The 15278-nt window shown below is 26.3% G+C and overlaps 3 protein-coding genes and 1 non-coding gene across 4 annotated transcripts; all 4 read left to right on the forward strand.

Annotated features, from left to right (window-relative positions):
• Positions 1–239: 239 nt before the first annotated feature.
• Positions 240–2508, forward strand: LOC112729102 (probable WRKY transcription factor 75). The gene is made up of 2 exons (XM_025779468.3): positions 240–782; positions 2038–2508. The coding sequence occupies exons 1-2, from the start codon at positions 274–276 to the stop codon at positions 2213–2215; spliced, it is 687 nt and encodes a 228-aa protein (XP_025635253.1). The 5' UTR covers positions 240–273; the 3' UTR covers positions 2216–2508.
• Positions 2509–4096: 1588 nt separating this feature from the next.
• LOC112726365 (desiccation protectant protein Lea14 homolog) lies at positions 4097–6019 on the forward strand. The gene is made up of 2 exons (XM_025775723.3): positions 4097–4443; positions 5469–6019. The coding sequence occupies exons 1-2, from the start codon at positions 4238–4240 to the stop codon at positions 5728–5730; spliced, it is 468 nt and encodes a 155-aa protein (XP_025631508.1). The 5' UTR covers positions 4097–4237; the 3' UTR covers positions 5731–6019.
• Positions 6020–6223: 204 nt separating this feature from the next.
• TRNAA-AGC (transfer RNA alanine (anticodon AGC)) lies at positions 6224–6296 on the forward strand. The gene has a single exon. It is a non-coding gene; the product is annotated as a tRNA-Ala (tRNA).
• A 2428-nt stretch (positions 6297–8724) lies between these two features.
• LOC112729103 (late embryogenesis abundant protein At1g64065-like) lies at positions 8725–9633 on the forward strand. The gene has a single exon (XM_025779469.2). It carries the CDS (start codon positions 8810–8812, stop codon positions 9470–9472), a length of 663 nt encoding a protein of 220 aa, XP_025635254.1. The 5' UTR covers positions 8725–8809; the 3' UTR covers positions 9473–9633.
• The last annotated feature ends 5645 nt before the right edge of the window (positions 9634–15278 follow it).

Below are 15278 nucleotides of genomic sequence, written 5' to 3' on the forward strand. Positions count from 1 at the left end.
ATTGTATTTGTTTTGTTTAATAGAAGACTTAATTACAAAATCTAATATAATATAAAAATTTAATAAAAAAAATATAAAAATTAATAGAATAATTAAATCTTATTAATCTAATGTTTCTATATATTGTACACGTACACATACATGCGTGTACCTTTATATGTATAATAAGTTGGCTGCCCTACCATTTCTACCTTCCACCACCCTTAATTAATCTCCTTTATATTAATCTTAACCCTAAAACATTCCCATCTTTCCATTCCCATCATTGTTCAAATGGAAAACCAAGATCCTTCACCACCACAATTGTTGCTACCACCACCACAACAAGATCATCATCACTCTCATAATGATAATAATATTCATGACGAGTCTCAATATAATCCATTGTTCTTCTTGCCACCACCACCTTCTCCTTCTTCCTCCATCATGATGATGCAAAACCCTTTGGTGCAAGAAAATATTGATTGGGTTAGTTTCCTCTCTAATGGAGAAAACAACAACTTGTTTATTGGAGATAATCATAATACCAATAAAGAAACAACAATGGAATGTGCTTCTTCTTTTTATGCTTCTACTTCTACCTCTACTACTTCTATGCCGTCTCTGATGACTGAGGTTCATCAGAGCGGCGAGGACGAGAAAAAGAAAGGAGGAAGATTGATGAAGAAGAAGACGAAGCCGAGGTTTGCATTTCAAACAAGAAGTGTGGATGATATTCTTGATGATGGTTACCGATGGAGAAAATATGGACAGAAAGCTGTGAAGAACAGCATGTATCCAAGGTACGTACGTAGTATAAAACAAAATTAATAATAATAAAAAAATATAAGTAGACAATGAAAATACTAAATAATGTGAACAATGTATACATTGGATGTTCATTTCACTAGGTATACGGATGATTATTCTAATATTAAGATTTAGATGGGTAATTTGGAGATGTCATGTGTTTTTATTTGATTGGTGGTTGTTCATGTTGTTCAAAAAAGTCATTGATTACCTAACATAACCCTAATAATAATAATATGCCATGTTCTTTAATTTGTCGTTGAAAGCATGAATCTCTAACATTAGACAATATTAAGAAAAATAAAAATGTTATTTGTGTACTAAAATCAGCTACTAATAAAATCAGTCATCAATGTATTTATGTGTTAATACATAATTTAATTTATTTTTAATATATATTTATATTTTAACATATATTTTATACTAATAACTTATTTTTGTAACTAATTTTAATGTACACGTAACATAATTATAAAAAAATTTATAACAAAAATAAGTTAATAAAAATTTAGTATATCATCCAAAAATTGAAAAATTGTACTATGTTCAAAATTTAAAAGCTAGATATTTAAATTTTATATTGAATAAATTTTTATTATTTTCTCATATCTACTATATATATTATACAATATTAATAAAGAGGATTTAAGAATATAATCACTTTTTGGTGTCTAACTTAGCTTTAATTTTAGAAATAATATTCTATTTTTTTAAAACAAAACAGTTATTTATTTGATATCTTTTCTTTTTTTTTTTTATTTAACTTTTTTCAGTTGTATACAACAACATAAATTTCAAAACTTGTCTATTGAATAATGATGAGCTTCAAAAAGTAAAATAAAAAAAAATGAAATGAATTGACATATAGGTATGACATTAAACTGGACAAGAGGGCACCAATAATGTAAAAAATTATATATATATATATATATATATATATATATATATATATATATATATATATTTGACGGTATATAAATATTAAACTATTCTCTCATCCAAATATCCAATTGTTTAGTTTTGACAATGATTAAAAAAAATTATTTACGTCTATATCAGACTTGGAAGCTGTGTGACTTGAGATTCTTTGGCATCAATGATAAAGGATTATATAACTAAGATGAAATATGATGAGAAAAAACACAATTATGTAATGTTTAGTTTGATAATAATAAATCAATCAATCACTCATATTCTCATATAATTTTTTTTGTTACAAAACATGGATGATGGGGCAATGAATTAAAGAAGCTACTACCGGTGCACTCATCATACATGCAATGTGAAGAAACAAGTTCAAAGGTTGTCCAAAGACACAAGCATAGTGGTGACAACTTATGAGGGAATTCATAATCACCCATGTGAGAAGCTCATGGAAACCCTAACTCCTCTTCTCAAGCAAATGCAATTTCTAGCTAGCTTCTAATAATAAAGTATAAAGTTCTAACGGTGACATTACTGAAGCTTCTCTATATCTTCTTAGCAACATGCACATGTAATTTATTTAATTAGTTTTAGTTTATATATATGTATCTCTAAATCTCTAATTATGTAATTTTCCAACAATAAGTACAAATTATACACATTACAAGTTGATTTTTATACTTTTTATGTACCCTAGCCCTTGAATATAATTAATGTTACTGAAACTCTAGGCACACAAAATGTTTATTGTTACTTATTTGATAATTTTCAATTTATAATAAGAGGAATGCTGGGCCAGCAACTTTTGTGATCTGTAGTCATTAAATAGCTATCAACGATGATTTTAATGGTGTGAGATTGGTGTGAGATTTTATTTAATGACTCTTTTTTTTTTGCTGATTACATACTGGCCAAAATTTAACAAAGTTGCTGGCTCCCTAGACTATATAGTGTAAAAGATCGTAGCTTCTTCTTTCATATGATACATACATTGTACCATGAATATATCAACTTGGTTAATTTATTCTTGGTGGATTTCGTTTTTCTTAATTATATACTTTCAATATATATATTGAAGCATAAATAAATAAATAAATAAATAAAAGTAGTCTACATTGATGTCTAGTTGAACAAATTAAATCAGGCTTGTTTGAGATAAATCCAAGGCTATTTGTAAAGAGGTGAAGTTCTTGATGTAAAATCTAAGAATAGTATTAGGAGGAACCACCACTAAAACTAATAAAATTGAAACTTAATTCATTGGGGAAAAAGAAAAAAAAAAACTCTTAATCTACCAAAAATCAATATTAGTTGATAAAATATTCTAAAATATTTTTATTTTTCTAAATTCTGAACATTTTAATCAAATATTTACTATTTTTTTAAAATTAAAGGTCATAGGTAGGTGTATGTAATTTTCTTCAATAGTAGTTAAATTATTAGTGCTATAATTTCTAAGAGTCAAAATTTGATTGTTTATTCATAGTAATATACATGAATATAGATATATAAAGTTACAAGTTAAAGAATATTTAAAAAAAAAAAAGCCAAAGAGAAGAGAAAAAGGAAGCTGATGGATTACTCTTGTTTTATGGTCCAAGAACTTAAATAATTCTTTTTCGAAAATAACAATATATAAAAATATCATATAAATATTTTTTAGAAAATTATATAAAATCAACTCCAAATCAGTCAAAAATGGAACAACTTAATTAATTATAAATATAGTAATTAATTTTATTTATTTATAATTTAAAATATTAGTTATTAAATGTTTTACCACATTCAAATTAGGAGGAGATACGTTCAGTATTATTACAACGTGAATCATGGAAACTGATTCAATTAGCTTCCGTCTCTTCGCCCTCATTCTCTCTCCAAATGCCTAAAACATAACAAATCAGAAAATAGATTCAGAACCATTCAATTTACAAAGAAAAGAAACATTCTAATTTCTAGCATAAATACCATCCACGTAGAGATTTTGGATTCACCCAGAGACATTTAACTGGTTTTTGGCGAAAACCATCTTGATTTTCTAGCATTATTGATTTTTTTTTGTATATTTTTCTAATATTTTGTATTTTAATATTATGAATATTTGATAAAAAAAAATAATTAAAAATTATATTTTAATATTTAAAAAATATAAATATATATAATACAATTATCACTGATCATCATTATTTTTATGCTGATGAAGCAAAGAATAATGCATGGTGAGTTTAACTTTAACACCTCATTTATTTTCACCCACACACTTGCATGCAATCAGAGATATTCATGTAAATGTCTCATACCGTGCATGACAAGGACCCTTCCCGCTTTCAACACGTGTCCATCACGTGTCGGCATAGCATAACGAAAACCCACACGTGTCAGTATCAGCAACATCGCATAGTTATAGGATCAAGATCAGTAAGCCTCATCCACTCCTATTAAAAACAAGAACCCATATTGAAGATGAATGAGAGTTAATTAGTTCTTGTTTGTTTCAATTCATAGTTTGTTGTTATTATTGAAAATGGCTCAGTTATTGGATAAAGCGAAGAACTTTGCAGCGGAGAAGATGAGTGATGTGGCGAAGCCTGAGGCGCATGTAACTGACGTGGACTTCAAGCGCGTGAGCAAGGATCACATTGAGTATTTGGCCAAAGTCTCTGTTCAGAATCCTTACTCTGCTTCTATCCCTATTTGTGAGATCAAATACTCTTTCAAAAGTGCTTCAAGGTATTTTTCATTATTCTTCATCTCATGTTTTTTTTTTTCTTCTTAGCTTCATTCTTAACTAACAGATGAATTATCTCTACCAATAGTTGTCAAATGAATATGAATCTATGTATATGCTATATGAATGTAATAGGTTTGTTAAGTATGGATTTTAATTACATGTTAATTGAGAACAACAATTTTTTTTTTAATTTTAATTGCAAATTTTTTACTCTAAAGAGAGAATAAGTTTTTTTTATTTTATTTTAAAAGAACTTATTCTCTAAAGAGTTATTCATATATTGAATCAATTGTGATAAAATATATTTATATCAAAAATAAAAAATTAATTATTATATTTTAAAATACAATAATAGGAGTGTAAATTACCTAACCGAACTGAATCGCAAAATCGAGCCGAAATTTACAACAATAGAAAAAATCAATTTTTTTATTTTTAATTTTTTTCGAATTAAACTGATCGGTTTGGTTCGGTTTTCGGTTGGATTCGGTAAAAACCGATCCGAACTGAAGAAGTGGCTTAGTAATGATTTGAAATGAAAATTTTAGACTTAACAATTGTTTTATGTTCAGTTGTTAGAATGAATTGAAATTGTATTGAATTTGAATGTAATGTTATTTCAGTTTATTGATTGTTTTGAATATTATTTTATTGAGATTAATTTTCTATTAGTTATGATTTAAAAACCAAAGAATCAACCGAATCAAATCATTTTTGGTTCGGTTTGATTCGGTCGTTGCACAGACAACAAATCGATTAATTGGTACTCTATGAAAACCGAACCGATTGGTTCGGTTGGTTTTTAGTCTAAAATCGAACCAAACTGAACCGATAACATCCCTAACAATATATATCAATGATATTGATTTAAATGAGTTAAATAATATATATACAAAAATTTATAGTGTTTGATTTGATAGTTAATTTAATTCATGCACATAATATTTTTTATATCAAATTCAGTTGATGTTGCTTTTTTTTTTCCCTGAAAATTGAATTTAATTCGATATGGTTGAAATTAAAGGGAGATAGCAACAGGGAGAATACCAGACCCAGGATCACTGAAGGGTAAAGACACAACAATGGTGGATGTGCCAGTGAAGGTACCTTACAATGTATTGATGAGCTTAGCCAAGGACGTTGGTGCTGATTGGGACATAGATTACCAATTGGACATTGGTCTTGTTATTGATCTTCCAGTCATTGGAAACTTCACTATTCCTCTCTCTCACAATGGAGAGGTCAAGCTTCCATCCCTCACTAGCATGTTCAGCAAAGAAAATTAATCAAAAATAATAATAATTTATTATAACAATTAATAAATATTAAATAAGTTAAGTTTTATTTTTTATTTTTTATTTTTGTCTCTGTAGTATTATAGGAAAGTTTAATGTTTTTTTTTAATTTAAATTAGTGTTGGGACACATGTACATGTGCAATTGTGCATGCATAGTGCGTGCATATGCTTGTAAGTAGTAGTGCTAGTTTGTTCCATACATGTGTGTATCTATGATTGTACGCATATATAGTATATGCTTTTGAATAATTATATTATACAAGAGGCGTCTTGTAATAGTATTCTCTTCGTAGCTTCAAGCAGGTTGATCTATTGGATGGAAGATTCTTGTGATTTTCATGGTTGTGTTGGTGTACAAGTTACTAAGAGAAGAGTATGCGTTGAACTAAAAGTTTCAATTGAATTATAAAATAATTTACACGACAGAAACAAATAAGCAAAAGTAAGAATGATAAAACTAAAGTAAGACTTAATAACAGAAAGGGGATGTAGCTCAGATGGTAGAGCGCTCGCTTAGCATGCGAGAGGTACGGGGATCGATACCCCGCATCTCCACCAAAAAAAAAGTTTTTTTTTTTTAATTTTTTTTCTTTCCCAGTGATCAGTTTATTCGTTTGAATGTGACAATCAATTTGTACTCGGTTATGGAATTTATAATATAAAAAAAAGAGAGAGAATCTGTGTCAAATTTAAAAATGACAATAGTTCTGGTAAACTCGTCATTTCAATCTTAATTTTGACAGTGGACACTTTAAATTAATCATAATTTGGACTAATGGAGTTTTGATTTTGAAGTAGAATATATCTCTGACCCATCATGACTAGAGGTTGAACAAATTTTCCAATTTTTTCTGTTCATGATTATTTTCTTAGTCATGTACAATGTGTTCATGCAACTTCTTTTGTGTGCCGCATACACCATATTTATTATAATATAATCCCATCACATTCATCTTTCATTGTTTTCTTCGTTTTAGCCTTTCTTATTGTAGTTCTTATTTTTCTTGAAATAAAAAATCATCAAGGTTCCATTGCCTTTAATTTCCATCTTAAAAGTGTGCCTTTTGGCATGAGTTGACTCTTATTATGAGAAAGTCTAAGACATCAGTAATTTTTGTATTTTGTGACCAACATTTAACTATCAAAAGAAAAGTGAGTAATTTCTCACCATTGAATTTAATCTCACACCATTAAAAATACTATTGATGACTAATTGATAGTTACAAAACACAAAAATTTTTCTAATAGTTAATTAGGAATGCAAATTTATCAACGCGGTAATGGCCACCTTCTAGAAGTGTATGTGATCCATTAATTTGTTCAGACATACAATGGAAAATATATAAGCCAAGGTTCTACAGAAATTAATTAGTACATCACCGCTATCTTATTTCATGTCCCTGTCTTAGGCTTGTAGCACAATCTATATATCTATTTGTTGTAAATATCGAGCAAAAAAAAAAATTAATTAAAAAAATTTAGTTATTCACTTGTCGAATTAAAAGATGACATGAGAGAAAAAAATTAGCGTTACACTAGAAAATAAATAGCCTTTTCTTTATTTATTTAGATAATTGAACAAGATGTATAATACAGCCTTTTTTTTTCAACAATACTATAGAAATTTAAATTCTATAAGGTGAGATAATTTTATCGTTTCGGCCAATAAAATTTAAAATAAAAAGGATTTGCAAAAGTTCTATTAAATCCAAAGGAAAATTATTCTTTTCTTTTCTCGTGTTTAAAATTATAGATGTATGATGTTGTTACTCTTGCTTTGTATATTTATTTGTACCTTCTGCTACACTTACAAAATAGGTACCAAACTAAGCTACTTATAATTCACTCTAAACCTTGTTGGTAGTGATATTATACTTCATATGAAATTCTATTGAATAATCTTATAATTTACATGTAGATAACAGAAACAATTTGTTTCCATATGCAAATGCCCACGTGTAATAATAATACTAGCTAGTACTAGTGCTATTTATTCAAGGCACAAAACAAAGTGTATTAAAGTATTGGCACAAATGACAAAACAACATTATGTAATAATAAGACCGTGTCCAAATAGCGTAAACATAAATAAAAACAGGCAATGTTGTTTACATGTTTTTAATTAATTTTCTTTTTAATTTAATTAGAAAGTCTTTATTTTATTATCCGATCCCTTACTAACTTCAAATATATAGTTGCAATTTTACACTTGACTAGATATGAGCTGTCGCAGATGTATTATGAAGAAAGAAAAGAATGTAATATTTTTTGTATAGTACGATAAATTATTCATATATTTATAGGGTTTAATTTTGATGCACTGACAATATGAAACATTTTACACAGTTGTATAATTACAACTGTTTTTTTGAATAGTCATTTATGCAATCAATGTAAAAAATAATTATTTTTACTAATATGGTATTATATAATTGAACGTACGTGTAAAGCGGTTTTACACTGACAGTGCATCAAAAATTAAATTCATATTTATATGCTAAAATAAATATTTAAATTAAATTTTTATTATTATTAAAAAATTGGTCAATTAAAATATAAAAAACGTTTCATGCCAATAAATTATAGCTTAAATTGTATAGTCTCTTCATACTGATTTAAGAGATTGTGAGTTCGAGTCTTCTATCTTTGGTAAAAATAAAAAAATAAAAAAACGTTTCAGTAAAAGTTGATTAAGCAATTTTATGCAATTTATTTTTAAAAGTGCCACAATCTGTGAAAAATAAATGTTCTCTTTTTAATTACACTTATTTTTAGATAATGAAATATTTAAGATACCGCATTGCTTTTCTTAATGCATCCACATTCCTTCTTTCTTTTTCATTCTTCTTAAAAAGGTCAAAGAGTATAAAGCAAATTTCAAATCAAATTAATTAACATGAGTCACATGCTTGTGTGACCAAAAAGAAAGGGAAAATAAACACAACTACTATAAATATTCAAACTAAGTAACAAACAAAAATAATTCAAAATCCAACCACATCTTCATCAATTTCTCCATTCACTTCTTCCCTTTATCAAAACCTCGTCAAAACCTCATCAAATCAACCATGGCAGAAATTGATCAAGTTAGACCCTTAGCCCCATCAAGAGACCAACAAAGTAGTAGTGATGATGAAGAAGCTCTCATCAAAACCAAACATCTTAGGAGAATCAAATTATGTGGATGTGTAAGTGCAATTTCTTTCTTAATATTTGTAATAGTAAGTGTGATTTTATCATTCACAGTTTTTAAGGCCAAAGATCCCATAGTTACAACTAATAATATCACACTCACAAACCTAGACTTTAGTGTAAATGTAAATCCAATGACTCCTAGTGTAAAGGTTAATATGTCTCTTTTAATAGACATGTCTATTAAGAATCCTAATTCAGCATCCTTCAAATTTCGTAATGCAACCACGGCCATCAGCTACCGTGGGGTGGCCGTGGCCGAGGTGAAGAATCCGCCGGGGATTGCTAAGGCCAGACGGACATTTAGGATGAATGTCACGGCGGATGTGTTGGCCGACCGGCTCGCTACTAGGCCGGAATTGTTTTCGGATGTTATGTCTGGACACATGACCTTAAACACCTACACAGAGATTTCAGGGCGTGTTAAGGTTTTGGTAATTAAGAAACATGCTGAGATTAAGATGAATTGCACTGTGAATGTTGATTTTTCAAGTAAGCAAGTTCAGGACATGAATTGCAAACGTAAGGTGAAAATTTAGACATTGTTTGAATTTTTGTTGTAATAATTGTTCTTCAATATATCTTCTCTTTATTTATTTATAGCTGAGTTTGTTTAGAGTGTTTTATTTTTGCTCTGCTTTTCTAGGCCTAAATTTATGTAATAATAGAAATTAATATAATTATTCTAGATTATACATCATATATACATATTCCAATTATCCCGTTTGTTTTACATAAACATGGTACAAAATAATCTAGTTATGATTTTCTTCTGTTAATTTTTGCATATAAATTTCATTAATTAGTAAATTGTACCTTCTTCTGCATATGAGCTATAAGGCCACGTTTGGATATAACAAAAGGATAGAGATATTAAAATTAATATTTTTATATTTTGTTTGACAATAAACTAAATATAAAAAAAATTATGCAAATTTAATTTACTTTCATTTTTTTCAGTTTCCACACAAAATTTAAAAAAATATATAATAATAAAAAATATAATTATGAAGAATCAATAAAAATAATGAAAAAATAAATTAAAAAATAAATTATAATTTTACTAGTGTCTATATATATTCTTTCTGTTAAGATTAACATAAAATACACTAATTTAAAATCTCAAAATACACTAATTCTAAATATAATTTTATATCTTTATATTTTTATTTCAATCTCTTATGTTTATAAACAATCAGAACCTTAGCTACTAGAGCAATAAAAGATTAACTTGAATATCAATTTTTATTAGGCAAAAACAATTGACCATGAGTGTAAGACTAATAAGTAATAACACATGCATGGTGCATAAGACTATAACCAAAACACAAAAACAAGATATAATAAAGACAAGATGACTCAAAACACAATCTCTAACCAAATTATCATCGTTCCTTTGAGACATATAATAAATTTGTTATCAATTTTAAATTTGAGTTTATTTGTTTAATTTAGGAATGAGTTTAGGGTTTATGTTGATCACTTTGTTATTTAATAAGTTATAATTGTGATCGCTTTTAGTTAGAGTTACAATAAATTTATTCACACCTAGTACATCAACTACTTGAATGAATAATGGATTATTTCCAACCTCATCATTATCTTTGTTGAAAAAAAAATCCTATTTATTTCCAACTCAAAATTCGGAATAATATATTCCTTCAATTCAAATTCAATATTGCCGTGGACAAATGGGTATTCTATAATCTAGCTATAAAATTACAAAAAAATGTTCGTTACATAAATATTTTACGACAAAATAGTTAAACTTTTTTATAAATATAAAAAATAGTCATTATTGCATCTTTTATTTTATACATATCTTAATTATAAACATAACTTTACTTTAATCATATTATTTATGACATTTTTAGTATTTATTATTTTATACAGCAAACTTAATTTCAAAAAGACTATTTATCCTTCTCTCATTAAATATGGGGTAAAAATAATTTAGTTAATAGTTGGTAGTTGGTCCAATAAAATATAGATATGCACATAAATTTTCTTAATTCACACATTAAATGAGTCGAAGGCAAATCCTACTAGTATATATATGAACTTATCATTTTTATGAGATAAATAATCATAAAAAGTTTTTTTTTTAATGACCGGTTAAAATTTTCAGTTTATTGAATTAAAAAATGAAAAATATATATTTTTTAATTTAGAATATATTTTTCAATGTATTGATGATTTTTTCCATTTACTTAAAAAAAAAAAAAAAAACTTAGCGGAAAAGATTTAGGATGATTTTAGTTGAAAACTTGTTATCAATAAATATCATAGTTTGGCAGATTTTGGAATTACATTACGGTCGGGTCCAGAGGTTATTAGTAAGGTTATTTATTTTTGTGTTCTGAACAAGACTGGATAGAGATATTTCACCTAACATCCTTCCAAATCACAATATTCACCATACATAATCTTAATCTCCCTCTCTCTCGAATACTTTCATACCTTCAATTTTGCAGATAGATAAAAATATAATATTAAAAAAAATATTATGTTACTAATTAGGATATATAGCATATACAATTAACGTTTACTAGTCCACTTAAATAGTATATAAAATTAACTTTTACTAGTTCGCTTAAGCAAGTATCGAGAGTTTGAATCATGTGTTGTGCATATAGTAACTTATTGATCAATGACAAAATCTTTAAATAGAATTTTGATTTACAATAAATCAGTCTTTAACTTATTATGCTGAAGAATACTCTCTCTCTCTCTCTCTCTATATATATATATATATATATAGCATATATTAGGTATTAGAAAGTTGTGTAGATATATATGAAACACGAACATTTTGCTGAGTTTCTGTGTTCGCGTGTCGGACACATTTCGGACACGGTACTCACCGACACTCGTTCGACATGCGTGTCTACTATATCCAACCGTATTTTAATAAAAAATAAAAAAATTTACTCCGGACACACTTAAATACCATCACGTGTTAGCGTATCCAATCTTATTCTTAACATATATTTTTGAAATAAATTTAGATATAGTATATATTATTATTTATTAAAACAAAAAAAATATTTTAAATACTTGATATATATAATTAAAATAAGATATTAAAAAATTTTAAAAATTAATTTATATTTTAATATCAATAAAAAATCAAAATATCATTATGATTTATCTAAAAAATACTTTATATTTTATATGTACGTGTATCTCCGTGTCTTATAAGATTTTAAAATTTGCGTGTTGGCGTATTTTGTGTCCCGTGTCCGTGCATCATAAGTAGATATATATTGTAGATTACTTCTTACTTGTCTTTTTTATTTCTTGGTTAATATACCTATCATCTTATATAATTAATGTTACAAGAATACTAGAGAATTATCGAAATTTATTATTTTTTGTTATTAATTAGTATTATTATTTAAAAGTGTATAATAAATTATATTATTAAATTGCTAGACTAAAAAAATTAATTAATGGATCAGTTATACATAATGAAATCTTACTTCCAAAATTATATGCCATTAAAAAAATTTGATAATACATCTAACAGTTTTGTATTTTCTTTTATGAGTTACACTACCATTTTGCTCGTTAGAAGGCTCTAACCTTAATTACCCAAGTGATTTATTGGATAACTGACTTTATCTACAAAAAAATATATACCGTATATACCATGTAAGAACAAAATATGAAAATACAGATAAAAGTAAAACAGAGGAGGATGGAGTCATGGAGACACAAATTAAAGGCACAAATTTGACACAAAATAAAAACTCTCTTTTTCTACCTATAGTCCATATGACATTTAAGAAAAGTGGGCACCTTCTACATATAATACTCAAATCCTCTGAAATCTGAACTGTTCTTACTCAAATCATCATACACATTAAACGGCATGCATGCACTATAATTAAGCATAAAAATAGAAAAAGAAATTGATACTACATACTAATATATACTATACTACTATAAACTATGAAGAATAACTAACTAAATCACTAAATGCATGCATTTATTATTATGCAACTACATATGCGAGTTAAGTGCTTGCAATTTATGGTGCCAACAAAAGTACATGCATGAATTGAGAAGCTCTAAACTCGTGTAATGTAATCATCAAAATGTCATAGACATGCATGATATATCGGGATTAATTAAGCTACTAATAAGTATTGTGCTTATAGAGTTTATTAAACTTTTACATGTAAAAATAGGAATTCACTTTAATAAAGATACTAAAAATGTCTTTTTTTTTAAGACGTTTATATATGTTATGTTATTATTGGATATTTTTATTAAACTAGTTAATAATTTATTTTTTTTTAAATCAGAACAAAATCGGTTTATTATAGCAATAATAATAAATCCAATTGTTTGCATTATAATTATTAGACCTGATTTGATCCGATCGAATTACACGATCTAAATCGAATATCTTTCAATTTTTTGATAAAAAGATAAATATATCCCTGATTTTTTGTTTTGTGAACATTTAAATCCCTAAAAATTTAAAAATACAATTAAATATCTAAACAAAATGAGTTTATTGTTATTGTTATAAAAAAATTGGTTTTATTCTAATTTATTAAAAAAATTTAAAATAATTGGTTCATTAATACGTCCAATAATAATGCAAAACATAAGTATCTTTACAAAAAGACGTTTTAAGCATCTTTATAGGAGCATCTCCCGTAAAAATATTACGACAACTATATATGTTACTACATGTTATCTATATATTAAAAATTAATTATTTGAGTAAAATATATATTAAAATATAAATATATATATATTATATACAAATATATAATAATTAATAATTTTTAGTATATATATAATATTTTTATTTAAATTTTTTAAAATATTTATTAATAAAAAAACTAGAATATCAATAATTTTTAAACAAATAACCGTAATAAATACTTTATGAATTGCCAACTGTAACAAACTGGGATGTGGTGTGAATACGTGATTGACTCTAGAAGATATGTGATTCATGAGATAGAAAAATATCAAAATTATGGGCTTCGGTATATATATATCTGTGTGTTTATATGTTTTAATATATTATTGATTGGAACGTATTTATTGTAGTTTCTGAGCTTTTAAATCTTCTTCGATCCAAGATTCAATGAATATCAATTATACAGATATGTTTGAATGTGAAATACTGTTACTCTGTTACATGATAAACCAACCAATAACTTAGGCAAAATAGAAGATACGCATATATGATTCAAATATAATTTAAGTAGTTTGGGTCGTGAATTAAGTGGTTTTATTTGGTCCAAAAGAAAAGTCTGGAACAACTAGCACGAAATATTAATTTTAAATTGGTCCCTCCAATTTTTACTCCATGATGAGTCAATTTGTTTAATAACATGTCATGTGATAGTTCATGTTATACATACATCAATCTTTTGTTAATTATGAATTTAATTTTTTATCTATTGACAACATAAAAAAAATTTACACAAATATTATTCAATAATACATTTAATTTTTAAATTTATCAGTTAAAAATATTTAAATTTTAGAGAATAAGTCAATTTTTGGATCTATATATGCAAGTTGAAAGAATTTTTGGAGAGATGCATGTATAAGAAAGGAAGGGGCGAAGGGCAAATGATCTTTAAAATTTCATATAAACCCTAGTTAACATAAAGAGTGTAAAGGTGCAATGATAAAAATACATTTTAAAATGTTTTTGTAATATTAACCGAGATTTTATGAAAAAATTGTAACTAATTTAGGAACTTCATTAAAATATTAAATTTTAAAATGTAAGAACTTATTAATTATGATAAATTTTTAAAAATAAAGACTAATTAAATAATCTAACTTAAATAAATCTTATTAAATAATAGTTTAAAACTATGATACCCAGGCATTTGACACGAACACCATACGATACGACACAACACATAGACACACGAATTTAAAATTCTTATAAGACACGGAAACATAACATATATATAAAATATAAAATATTTTTTTAAGATAAATTGTAATGATATTTTAGTATTTTATTGATATGAAAATATAAATTAAATTTGTTATTATTTTTATATCTTTTTTTATTATATAAAGTATTTAAAATATTTTTATTTTAATAATTAATAATATTTTTGTTAATACTCAATTTAATTCTTAAAATTTAAGGTCGGATTCAATTTGATCTTCAAAATTTCAATAGACTCAAATTGGATCCCGAAATTTATAATCGTAACTCGTATTAATCCTTGAGTTGATTTCCATTAAGATTTGATACATTAACTTATTGTAATTTGAATTCTTTGCTCTAGTTCTACGTGATCAAGACCTATTAGAACTTTTAGAAGTTTGAGTGCTGCTCCAAAGCCTCAT

The sequence above is a fragment of the Arachis hypogaea genome, chromosome 12 (assembly GCF_003086295.3).
Source record: "Arachis hypogaea cultivar Tifrunner chromosome 12, arahy.Tifrunner.gnm2.J5K5, whole genome shotgun sequence".
NCBI lineage: Eukaryota > Viridiplantae > Streptophyta > Magnoliopsida > Fabales > Fabaceae > Arachis > Arachis hypogaea.